The 12974-nt window shown below is 51.8% G+C and overlaps 1 protein-coding gene across 1 annotated transcript in view; it reads right to left on the bottom strand.

Moving 5' to 3' along the window:
• Positions 1–12974, bottom strand: part of Col4a2 (collagen type IV alpha 2 chain) — a 142221-nt gene that overhangs the window by 25625 nt on the left and 103622 nt on the right. Inside the window, exons 15-22 of the mRNA XM_042697115.1 lie at positions 12863–12913; positions 11907–11951; positions 8832–8885; positions 8110–8176; positions 7470–7580; positions 7024–7173; positions 3305–3397; positions 2102–2259 (exon numbers count right to left, since the gene is read on the bottom strand). Coding sequence (XP_042553049.1) covers positions 2102–2259; positions 3305–3397; positions 7024–7173; positions 7470–7580; positions 8110–8176; positions 8832–8885; positions 11907–11951; positions 12863–12913 — 729 coding nt within the window. The remainder of the gene's footprint in view (positions 1–2101; positions 2260–3304; positions 3398–7023; positions 7174–7469; positions 7581–8109; positions 8177–8831; positions 8886–11906; positions 11952–12862; positions 12914–12974) is intronic.

Below are 12974 nucleotides of genomic sequence, written 5' to 3'. Positions count from 1 at the left end.
AGTTTGCTTATCTACGTTTGAATCTAATTACAAAGGATAAAAGCCTGCCATCCTTTACCCTCGAGAACCATGACCAATGTGTCTCTGGCACTGTCTTTTGCAAAGCGCAGCCAAGGTTGAGGGAAAACCTGCTTTCAAGAGCAGGAGACCCTCCCATTTTAGGCTGTAACAAGCTAGTGCAGCTCTTTTAATGGGCAGAATTGAGAAGGCGGAGGGCGTGGGGTTGTTCAAGTTTGTGTGAGGTGCTCGCTTGGGGCATATCTTGGTTGATGCCATTTACAAGAATATGGGAGTGAGCTCTGAGTTTTAGTTTAATTAAATGGAACATCACAAGTGGTTGTAGAGAATTCCATGGGTACTTGATTAATGAACTTAGTTTTGGCAGACAGGGGTGACATTCCTCCACTACTCAGGCAGGGTCCTGGGCACACACAGGGGTGGCACTCAGCAGGTGTTTGTTGGCCAAGTGCTTGGCCAGACTCCATGAGTGCGAATACTCAGCGAGAATACAGACTGTTGGAAGGGTGCCTCTGATTGAGAAGCACAGGAACTTAGATGAGTTTGTCAAATTGTAACTGCCTGGTCCAACTCCTGCAACTTCAAAAAATATATTCACAAATAAAATTTCCCACAGTTCCGTGCAGTGCACCTTTCTTCCCCTTTCAGAATCGGTCATTGAGTTAAGAAAGCATGCATAAGATGCTAAGTCAGCTCCTACTAAATCTGAAGAGAAGATTGTGCACTAAGTAATTAACAAGCTCTCCATTCAAAATAAAGCAGGACTTAAAAACATTGTTTTTAGTTTAATTTCTTTTTCTTTTTTTTTTAGTTTAATTTCTTTGTGCAGGTTCTGGGGCTTGAACTTAGGGCCTGGGCCCTGTCCTTGAACTTTATTTTGCTGAAGGCTAGCAGCTTTGCCACTTGAGCCACAGCTCCACTTCTGGCTTTTGGTGGCTATTGGATATAAGAATCTCACTGACTTTCCTGCCCAGGGTGGCTTTGAACCTCAACCCTCAGATCTTAGCTCCTGAGTAGCTAGGATGACAGGTACTAGTGACTGGACTAAAGCAGGACTTTTTACAAGATAAAATTTATATGCTCACTGTTTTTTTTTTTGGTCGATCGTGGGGCCTGAACTCTGGGCTGGGCTTGGGCGCTGTACCTGCACTCTTCAGCTCAACACAAGTGCTCTACCGCTTGAGCCATAGCGCCACTTCTGGTTTTCTAGTGGTTTTATTGGAGATAAGAGTCTCATGGGCTTTCCTGCCCGGGCTGGCTTTGAATCGTGATCCTCAGGTCTCAGCCTCCTGAGTAGCTAGGATTACAGGCGTAAGCCACTGGTGCCCAGCTATGCTCACTGTTTAAAGGCATAAAAACTCACTGTTTAAGAGCATAAAATCTCATCTTTTGCTACTTCCTAGGCTGTGCATCGTCACCATTGTCTGGTTACAGATCATCTTCATCAGAGCCAAAAGACACCCATACCCATCAAGCAGTGGCCTGCCCTTCCCTCCTCCCTGTCACGTGACTGTTCTGAGCACTCCAGCTGGGTGGGATTCCCAGACCCTGTTCTGCCATCTGCCATTTCCCTCGGCACAGGGTCCCCAAAGCCCATCCCTGCATGACACTGCACCATGTTGCAGAGTGTCCCCATTCTGAGGCTGATGGAGAAGCCATTGGGGGACAGTGAGTTCTCTCAGCCCATTCACAAGACAAGAGGATGGCCATGCAGGTGCGTCTACTGTTCTGATCCCTCCCGGCAAGATCTCTGAGCACTGGTGCAGATCCACTTGTGAGGACACAGTCCCTGTCCCGCGCACACCTGGGAGCTGCTGCCCTGGGTCTTGGGCAGCCTCACGTGTTGCAGTGATGTGAGACTATCTTTCACAATGGCCACACCATTTCACAGTCCGACTGGTAGAAGTTATAAAAGTTCCTCTTGGACCCTGAGGCTTTAGAAATCCATCTCCCAACTTGGACAGAGGAGTGCGATTGGTCTAAAGCTGCAGGAACTTAAATCTCAAGAGCCAAGAATGGGGTACCTGGGGCAAGGCTTGGGTGTGCTGATTACAGATGGCCACTGGAGGGCGCTGTGTCTCACCTTGAACCCTGGGAACCCAGGGATGCCGTGCTGCCCTGGGTCCCCTTGCTGGCCTTTCCTTCCGGGCTCGCCATTGATGCCTGGAAAGCCCTTGGGTCCGGGTCGTCCGGGGAGGCCCCCGGGGAAATCATCTGCACACTTGCAGTCCCCAGAGTCACCTGCAGGGGTGGGGATGGAGTGAGAGAGGGCGTGCTCCTTAATGGGGGTAGGTGGGGGTGGGGGAAGTGGGGTGCAAGGCTGAGGGTAGAACCGTAAAGTTCCTGGGGAAAAGCAGGCCCAGTGGTCAGGCACTCAAAGGTTCCAAATCCTACTCTGTGCACTGCACGTTAAAAAGTGGAGCTGTTCCTGGAGACAAAGATCTGAGGGCATAGAGGGCTGTTTCCACTGGGCCCGAGAGGAGAAGTTGGCTCTAGGAGCCCTGGCTGCAGGCCGGCCTGGCCAAGGCCAGGGCTGACTGGGAAGACGTGCTGGCCTCTATTCTGTCTTGCCACTAAGAGGCCGGGGGTCAGGACCTCCTGCTGTCCACGGGCCTGGCCCCCCGGGGCACAGCTGTGGCCCAGACTCAGGCCGCTTGTCCCCTGCGGGCCAGACCTCGGTCAGGCCTGTCACGGAGGGCGCCCAGGGGCCAGGGAAGGGCTACCCCTCCCCCACAGAGCTCTGCACCCACGATCCTCGTATTTGCTCGCACCCTGACCCATGATGGGCCCGCCACCTGAGACTGGCCTGAGGAGCAACTGTGTCTCCTTTGCCCAGTGCCAGGCTGTATACTACGTAGCCCGGTGAGGAAGAAGGCCAGGCCCCAGCTGTGCCTGTCCATTTCTGCCCAGGGTGGGGAGCCCAGCCTCCGCCGTCACTGCTAGGCAGCCCTTAATGGGTCAGAAACCTTCCACACTTTGAAAGACTTCCATACAGTGTGGTAGCTTGGCAGGGAGGGAAGGTGTGACTCCATCCACACACCCAGACACCGGGCACACAGTCAGACAGACATCATCAGCTCTATGCAATTCTAGTGCAGCTGTGTTTTGTTATGTGAGCTCACGTGGAATTTTTCCACATGCGCAGTCACCTCAGAAGTTTGGAGCACCATGGATTTTGGACTGGAAATGCTCACCCAACAAGGTTCAAGAGAATGCATGAGCCGTCTGCAGGGCAGGGTGGGCTCAGGGCCAGGTGGGGGCTTTTCCCCTTCCCTCTATCCCTTACCTTTCCACCCTTTCTGTCCTCGGGTGCCTGGGAAGCCGGAAGGCCCGGGGTAGCCCACTCTTCCTCCTGCTCCTTTAAGGCCGAACAGGAAACCTACAGAGAGATGACAAGGGACAGGAGCCTCAGCCTCCACACCCAGGAGAGACAGCGGGCAGCATCCTGGCCATGTCATCCTAGAGACCCAGACCAAAACGTCGATGACAGAACCGCGGGTGGTCCTGTGGTCACAGCCTTCAGGTGGGAGAGAAGTGTCTGCCTGCAAACTTAAGTTTCTCCACTAAGTGCTGAGGTCAGGACCCAAGTCCTCTGGAGGGGTAGGCCAAGAAAGGTTTTAGTTTTCAACTTGGATTTTTAAGAGAATGTTACTTTTCTCATTCTCAGAGAGACCCTTTTCTCCAAAAACCACCACCACCACCACCACCACAAAACCGCAGACCAACCAGAGTTAAGACCCAGTTGGACACTGTGCCATTTTTGTGGGCAGGGTGCCATGTGTGGTAGGCCCTCTCCACCCTCCCTTCCCGCCCCTGTGTGCAGAGGCACACGTGTACACACAGATGCAGTGTATGTCACATGGACACCCTGTGCCCAACGAGGAGTAGGCCTGGTCAGCCTTGACCACCAGCCATCCCTGTCCAAGTCCTCTCTTCCCACGGACACTCAGGATTCTTCAAAACCTTGGTGGCTGCTGAGCTCTGGCTACCCCAGCCAGGACATCAGATCCGCTGGAGGGGCCCAGGCGCGCCATCTTGTGGTAGACACAGGATGGTGCACTTTCTTGAGGGTTAAATGGAGCAAGGTCACAACTACAGCGAACAATCACTCCAGAACAGACATGGCCACATGGACCGCCTGGTGTCTGAGGACAGGGAAGCAGGGAGGAAAACACTGACTTCTGCCCTAGGCAAAAGAGCCCTGGCATGAGAGTGCCAGACGGCTCCCAGTGAGCATGCACTTTCATCGGAGGTGTGGAACACTGTTCCACAGAATCTGATCTGACCATGCATTTAATCCAGCTCTAATTCACTCATCAAACAGGATCCAGCATCTATGCTGTGTGGGGCAGTGTACCAGAAACCAAGCCCTCATGGAGACACACTAAATGCACACAGTAACCAAACGTCCAGCTTCCAATTCTGGTCAGGACGGAGAGCAAGCGCCAGGGAGAAGCCTGCTGGGAAGAAACATCTTCCTTTCTGAGGATATCACACACGGCTATGTGCTGGCACCCTGAACCTAATGCAGTCTGAACTCCAGGCTGGAATTCCTCTCTATGGGCAGGGAGCAGAGAAATGTTCTGGAAAGAGGTGGGTTAGAGCATCGGAAAGAGCTGGGTGACAGTGGCTCATGCCTATAACTCAGGAGGTAGAGGATTGCAATTCAAAGCCAGCCTGGGCAGGAAAGTCTCGAGAAACACACATCCAGAGGTACTGACAACTGCACATCCATGTCCTGGCCCCCAGCCAATCTCACAGCCTGTGTACCCAGGACATGGGTGGCAGTGCAGGTCTCCATGGTGACCTCCCTCATCCAGGTCACCTGTCTTCATTCAACTCAATCGTAATTTCAGGAGAGTCACATAGAAGCATGGTGAACCCTTCATCTCTGTGAGTACTAGGGTTTGGAAGCCAGGACCCTGAGCGTATTGGGCTGGCGCTGTGCTATGTGAACTTTGCTTTGAGCACTCTCATTCTAGAGTGGGGTCATGGGTTTTGCCTGGGTTGAGTCTAGACCTCAGACCGCCTCTGCACCTTACTGCACAGCTGGGCTGACAGGCATATACTACTATGCCTGGTTTCATTGGTTGTGATGGCGGGGGAGGGCGGTGTCTCATAAACTTTCTGCCTAGACTGGCCTCACACTGAAACCCTCCTATCGGCTGCCTGTGAAATGCTTGGATTACAGGCATGAGCCACTGTGCCTGGCCGTGGTGCATCTCTTCTAGTTCCTCAATGTGACTACCATGATGTGGCCAACAGCCATGACAGACCACTCATTCCGATTCAGAATCCAATGACCAGCACAGAATAGAGCAGCCAGCTGGGCTGGAAATGGGTGGAAGATTTCACCCAGAAAGAAAACTGTCTGCAAGCCTTGATTTTACTGGAAGTGCAAATTGATACTATAAATTGATTTGCTTTTTTTGTTGTTGTTGTTTTTTTTTATCAGTAGTAACCAAAAGCAGATGGAATGCAGTTAATGAACCCAAGAGTTTCATTCCAGGGGCAAATGAACTCTGGGAATCAAGATCACTACTTCTAAGCCACAACTCTGTGCCAATACTTGTATAATGCCATTAGAGCTGGTTATATAAGGGTTGTTAATAAGAAAGAAGTGATTTGGAAACTGTATCTCATGGGAAAATCTATCCGTCAGTCTGTCTGACTAAGTAAGAACTTGAGTTGTATACTTTGAGAATCAGTAGCTGATAAATTCTGAATGATGCGCTTCTGTTGATTTGTAAGTCCCCCATCCATCTATAATGCAGATGAGAACTAAGTTACTTTGTTAAGCAGCTGACAAACTTTGGCCAATCAGTAAGTCACAGATTTACTGGGCAGGATTTAGAAATTAAGATGGCAGGCATTTGTGTGCTGGGCAAGATGGGATTTGGTACTGGAAGAATGGCTGGGCTCAGAGTGCCTTTTATTTTGAACACATGTGCTGTTGTGAACAAGGGAGACTCAGGTGCTGCTTCCAGGACATGTGTAGCTTGTAGACATCTACCTAGTGTCACAGATGTTATAGGAGTAAACATTACCCGTGGCAGGATAGAAAATCTAAGATAGCACCTCTCAAACTGGCAAACTCAGGAGCATAGCTGCGCTGAAAACTTTTCTAAAGAATGTGGGAATCTGTAGTTTCTCCAGTTCAAAGAAACCTGGGAAAGTAGAATCCAGTGAACTTTTTACTGTGGACGTCGAAATGACCGATTCTGTTAATGAAAAGCAGATGGAGAGATACGCTTCCTTTTGGAGGCAACAGTTTAAACAGCAATTGTGGCATCTGAAATGTGACTGAAACCAATCTGACCCTAGTCATAAGCAAATACATGCTCCCTCTCTGAAGGTAAGAACTCAGGATAGACAGCTGGAGGTGAGGACAGGAATCTGGAGGAAGCGGAAGTACCAGGTGTCCTGGCTGCTCAGGATCATTGTAGTGCAGTCTGTCTGTTTCCGGAGCCTTCTGGCCTGGCCTGTGCTGGGGGGAGGAGGGATGGAATGTTCCCACAGGAACATCACCCTCACCGGGCTGTGCACCTCCTGTGGACGGTGCTTGGAGCTGGAACATGCCCACCCGAGCCTCCGCCTGGGCGGATGCAGGGTCCTCTCAGGGCAATGGGGGTCTGTCCATGTTCCTGCTGCTGCCTGGCCTGCCTGATGCTGCCACTTGTTCTTATAGACAGCATGGAGTCTCTCGTCACTGACTCTGTCCACCTGCATCTTGCAGCTTTGGCTCCATGCGGGCAGGGAAGGCCTGAGGCCCTGTGGGAGGAGGCGCCTATGGCCAACCACACCAACGCTGGATGTCGAGCTGGTTCTCCTCCCAGACTCCCCTCCCCGACCACGGAAGAGCCATGGACTGCTGCGCCCAGACAGGCCCGCGAGGCATGGGCCGTGGCCACAGCTCCCGCGTGGAGGCCTCAGTGCCCGTGCCCCCAGCCTGCGGAACAGCTCGGAATCATCTGGTAGAAATCCCTGAGTGTGCCCTCCACTCACCGTCCGGTCCGGGTGGTCCTGCAGGCCCGGGGGCTCCTGGGAGCCCGGGTTTGCCGTCCGCTCCAGGTAGGCCGGGGTACCGGGCAGGGAGGCCTGGGTCACCGGGAAAGCCTTTGGGGCCCATCTCGCCCACCAGGCCTCTCCTCTCATCTGAAACCCAACAGCATCAAGCAGTGTGAGTTCCTGGTGTTTGAGTGTTGCCAGGACATCACTGGGCCACCCCCTTATCACATGCCACCTGTGTAGAAGGTCCTCCCTACCACAACCGCCTGATTGGCATGACTGTGACTGGCATTGGGCACAAGGCTGATGTGCCAATCAGCGGGCAGCAGCATGCCTGGTACCCACTGGTGGCATCATCTGCCATCATCGCATGTGCCAGGTTCTGTGAGACACGGGCGGCTGGCACGCAGTGGGTGGTTGAGTCCTCCCATGGAACCCCTTACCTCCAACTCCGATGGTCGGCCCTGGGGGTCCCACCGTGCCGGGGTCTCCTGGCTCGCCCCGGAATCCTGGCTCCCCATGAGCCCCTGGGAATCCCGGGTCACCTCTGTCGCCTGGAATCAGCACAAATCACACCAGGGGAGTGAGACCACCACTGTGGGTGACCACAACTGCGCAGAATGCTGTGAGGCACGGGTGGGTGTGATGTGTTTAAAATATGAGGGGGGGGGTCCCTGTTTTCAAGATCTCGTCCACAGTCACACAGAGGCAAGGCAAGACTCCCACAAACAAAAAACAACACAGAGACTCACCGTGCCCCCAAGACTTGCATTTTCCCAGGCACATGACATTATTTTAGGGGAAACATCTGATATGCTGGCACCACAGAGAGTAACAGAATAGTGATGCCAGAGATAAGGCTGATGTGTTCGAGGGTGAAGATGAACACGTGGTGAAACCCATAAATACTGCTTGAAAAGGGGGGTGGGGGAGCTGTGCCCAGGCTGGGTCTCAGGGTCAGGAGGGAGCTGTGTCATGCCAGGTCTCGGGGTTAGGTGTGAGTGCCTTGGCCCGGTTGTGTTTTGCTGAGATGGTCCGTGTGTGACTCTTATAACCATGTCTGGGCAAGGGCAGTGCACCAACCTTTGGCCAGGGAAGGATGGGGGGAGTAGGCCGGTGGTCCCGGGGGGCCTCGTTCCCCCTGTTCTCCCTGGGGAAAGAGCAGAATGTGAGAACAGCCTCGTGGGGATGCCCCTAAATGTCTATTTCCAAAGAACGAAGATGTGTATGCTTAGCACGTTACAGCCAGAGCTACCCACGGACAGTCCAATGGGCCACAGTGGCACCATTTGGTGGGACCACATCTGTGTGCCCTAGCCCCTAGACAGAGACACCTGGGCAATCCAGGCAGGTGATGATCACCTTACATCCCAGAAGAGGCAGTGGGCGGGGGGGGGGGGGGGGAGTGGTAGGAGAGGGGCTGTGTGTTCTGATGTTCAGAGCATCACAGCATGACAGCAGGGGGCCGAGTTGGCCAGTGAGGGGAAGTGGACACTGTCCAGTGAGGGGGACACGTGGCCTAGCCACAGACCCCCAGAGGGAAGTCCACCCCCTCCCCCACAGCAGAGGGGTTTCACTGATGCAGGCACACAAGACCTGTTCTCCTTCAAGAACTGGGGACACCTCTTCATCTAGTGACCACAAAGCCCACCAGGGCCCACGCATGGCAGCCCGGCTGGCATGGCACCCCCAGGTGGGGAGTGCTGGGGGAGTGGCGCTCCAGCCTCAGCTGCCCAGTGCCAGCTGTTTGTCTATCATTCAGGTAAGCAGGACCCCATAGAGGAAAAGATACACATGAGGCTCACCTTGGGTCCTCTGGGTCCCCCGGGGCCTTGGAAGCCATCCAGACCCTTGCTTCCCTGCAGAGGAGACCGCGGGTTTTTATTTTCATCTGCTCACAGAACCCGAGAATGTGCCACAACCCCCTTGTTCTGGTGAATACAACCCCTCACTGCCAGCATTCACTCGGCTCTGATTTTAGACTCCCGAAGGTCTCTTTTTTAATGACACACTTTCAAATTTGTATGTAATTATGAGAGGCATAGAAATAGGCAGTCAAATTAGAACAATTGAATCATCAAGGAAAATGAATAATCAACTGGTTTTATACATAATTTTCTACTTCAAGTATAGAAAATAGCAAATGCTTGGGCTAAACAACAAAAATGGTCTCTTAGTGCCACGATCTGAAAGTTACAATATAGAACTAGGCCATTTTCACTCCAAGTTAAATATTTCTTTTAAAACATTAAAAAAAAATCTATTCATTTGTACCTTCCACATCCTCTCTCCTCCAATCAACCCGAAAGCTCCAGTTCTGTTTACATATAATACATCTTTGCAAATACTCAATTTTCTCTGTGTCTGCAATTCTCTTTGCTCTCTTTTAGAGACCTAGTGAATTCCATAACATCTTTTGAAAATTGCTTTCTGAGAAAGCAGTCGAGAGAGGTTATTCTGAATAAAGTATAATGTGTGCACCTGCAAAACACCAGTGACTTCCTTCGTACAATGAATATACAGTAAAGAAAATAAATGCCAGGACTGGGTACCAGGCTCTTTGGGGGGGGGGGCAGGTCCCAGAGGAGGGAGGAGCGTGAATGGAGGAGGGTGAATATGACCGAGGCACTTTTATATGCATGTATGAAAACAGAACAATGAAACCTGTTAAAATTACTTAAAGAGGAGGGAAGGGGATGCAGGGCAGTGATGGAGGGCTGGCCTTGATCAAGGACACGATGTACAGATGTGAAAATTCACCACTAATACGTGCGAATAAAAAGTGAAAAACCCAAACAGTTGCTTTTCTTGAACCAGGAGGCAAAGTCCAGATATGGAGCTCTGATGCTTAATTCTCTTTCAGTCAAAACAGTTCTTCCTATTTTTTTTAAAGTATCTTTTTGGTTGTTGTTGGGAAAACCAGGGTCCCTGTGCCTCAAATGCTGCATGGAGGATTTGCTGGTCTCACCCCAGGGTGCTGGTGATGGGTGCTTCTGTCCCCACAGGCGGCTGTGGCTGGAGGGGTGTGGCCTGGGACTTGGCCCAGGACTTGCCCTGGGCGGGCTCTTCCTCCCTGTCTCTCCAGGGCCCAGCTCCCAGAATCAGTGATTCTGTCACTGATCTGTGGGATCAGGGGTTACACAGGCCTCTTCTGCTCAAACCTTCCTCCAAGATGGGTTTTACAAACTTCAGTTGCCACTAAACGGATGTATGAAAGCCTCTTAATTCACACATTTTCTTTTTTGATTAAAAAAGAAATTTTGTTCCCCAGTTCCCGTGAACACTTGTGGAGAAAGTCTGCCCTCATGAGTTCCATCACGGGGTCAGGTGTGCACAGCTTCTTAAATCCTAGCCATTTCTAGACATGTACCTGCTTTCATTAGGGGCCATGTCTGGTACTGACCCCAAACCAGGACGCCATAGGCACTGCTACAAAAATGAGTCGGAGACCCTGGAGCTCCTAGGATGCCTCATTCTGTTCTCTGTTGTGGGACTCTCTTACACTAGGTGGAGCCAAAGATTTAAAACCAGGAGTTCTAGGAATTCAGAGGGTAGAAAAATAACCCAACCCAGACTAAGGAAAGTCACTAGGCCAAAGTCCTAGAAGCTTCCGGCCTGGAATGCATGACTGGGTCCTTCTTGGACAGTTTCTGGTTCTCTAGTGCTTAAAAGCTCTTTGCTGTCCTAGATCACCTGCCCATGGTGCCCTCGACTTCTGAGTTTTCGGGACCCTTTCTTATCTCTGTGGCCCATAGAGCGTGAGTTAGACTCACACTCAGCTGCCTTATTTGCTCAGAGGAAACAGTCAGCCTACAAGGGGGGCAGAATTCAGCACAGGACAGCAGTCAGCAAAGTCTGAATCGGAGATCAGGGTATCAGCAGATGCCTCCAGCTCACAGTCTTAACTACAATACCCAGCCATAACCAATACCCTACACTTAGCCCTGGGAAGGGGCAGGTTCTTGGCTGTGCCATGATGAACGGGCCTGGCGTCTGCTCCCTGGGCTCCCTGAAACTTGAACTCTTGGTCTGATCCTCAATTTTTTTTCCCCTCAAGGCTGGTGGATGTTCTACTACTTAAACCACAGCTCTACTTCTGTTATTTTGCTAGTCAACTGAAAATCATAATCTCTCCAAATTGTTTGCCTGGGCTGACTTAGAACCATGATCCTCAGGTCTCAGTCTCCTGAGTAGCTAGGATTACAGCCATGAGCCACCGGCATCTGGCTGCATGAACACGTTTTACAAGTATCTGAGGCTGTGAAAAGCTTTTGCGATGACTAAACTTTGTCTCCCTTGGAAAAAGAGGGGGACAAGCTGAATTTGTCGGGAAATTTAATACAATCAAGTTTACAAAATACACTCCATTCCCTCCTAGAACAAACTAAACTGCTCATCTGCTGTGTGTGTGCATGTGTGCATGCATGTGTGTGCACAAGTGTATGTACTGTAGGCAGGGCTAGGCAAAGTCCTTCCTCCCACTTGAACACACTCTTCACTGTTATTGTTCACAATAACTCCTTGGAGCAGCTTTGGGTTTCTGATTCTAGTTCTGGGAGTGGGGTGGGAAGGTGGGTGGGGGTGGGGGGCAGGGAGGACAGCAGGTCAAAGTGGGGTTGGCACCCTGATACGCTGGATGGCAACCCATTTGTGGTATCTCCCTTGTCCTAATTTCTGGTTGAACAAATGACTCCCCTAACCCACTACCCATGGACATCTCTGTCTCCCTAGGTGGGAAGGGCTCTGGGTAGAGGCCATTTATGCTCCTGGAAAGGCAGTGAAGTGCTTTGTTTGGGAAAATCCTTTTCCGAGATGACATGCTCATCTGTAAGAGCTCTGGAAGAGGTCAGGCCGGTGCAGCCTGCACGCTGCTGACTTACTTTCTGTCCTTGAGCTCCTCTCTCTCCATCGAGGCCAGGAAAACCCTGCGTTGAATGGAAAACAGAAGCAATGAACAGCTTGGAAGATGCACTGAACATTCCAGAAGGCTGCATTGTGGCACTGAGGGGGACTAGAGCAACCTTCTGTGCTTTGGAGGTCTGCAGGGCAGCTCTGAGCAGACAGATCCAACCCTAGGGCCAGGGCCCCAAGTCCACCCCCTCCGCATGGCTGGAGGGTGGAGTGGTGCAGATACGAATGAGAAGGCCGGAGGAAGCAAAACCACTGCGGAGAAGAGCAGAGCTACATGCCGCAGAAGCCATCTAGCCCGTGAGGTCACCTGTACTTTCTCAAGGGGACTGGGCATCTCATCCATAGCCACATAAAGCACCCCACTTCCACCACTTAAAAAGAGACAAGGAGAAACACACCAAGGTGGTGTGCTAAAAATATGAACAGGCTGGCACTCCAAGGTTCTCTTTGTTATTATTCTGGAGGTGGCAGGGACTGACGACCCTTGTTTCTTCCTCCAGCCACAATTCCTAACCTGTGGCAGATCTGGCCAGGATGCACACCACAGGTGATGCTTAGGTTAGGGTCAGCAGGTGCCTCCTGCCACTGAGGCCTAAGCCTTAGGGGCAATTTTCTGGTCTCGTGGGCAACCAGAAATCAAACTGTGTTCTGGAGGCTTCCATTGCCTGCACGAGCAGGAATGTCTTCTGCCCCTCTCCTGCAAGTACAGGTCACCTTCAGTGCTGAGTGAAAACAAAGGGGTGCCTCACAGATGGCAGCAAGGCACCCCGGGAGTGGTGTGGCCGGGGTGGGATGCCGTGAGCATGGGGTGGTATGGAGGGGGGCAGGGGGAATCTGAACTGTCTGCTCAACTGTATTGAGAATTTAAAGCTACTGTCAAAACAGAAAGTCTGTTCAGAAAGCAAAACCAAATGGGGTGGCTCACCCGAGCTCCTGGGAAGCCCATGACGCCTTCCTCGCCCTTCAACGAGACGCCCTAGGAGAGACAATGCCAGGCGTGTCCAGGGGGCTGCCAGCGGCTCCTCGGCAGCTTTCCC

The sequence above is a fragment of the Dipodomys spectabilis genome, unplaced genomic scaffold (assembly GCF_019054845.1).
Source record: "Dipodomys spectabilis isolate Male_0828 unplaced genomic scaffold, ASM1905484v1 ptg000215l, whole genome shotgun sequence".
Taxonomy (NCBI): domain Eukaryota; kingdom Metazoa; phylum Chordata; class Mammalia; order Rodentia; family Heteromyidae; genus Dipodomys; species Dipodomys spectabilis.
Note: the sequence above shows the minus strand (reverse complement) of the source record. Positions and strands in the feature narration are given on the sequence as shown.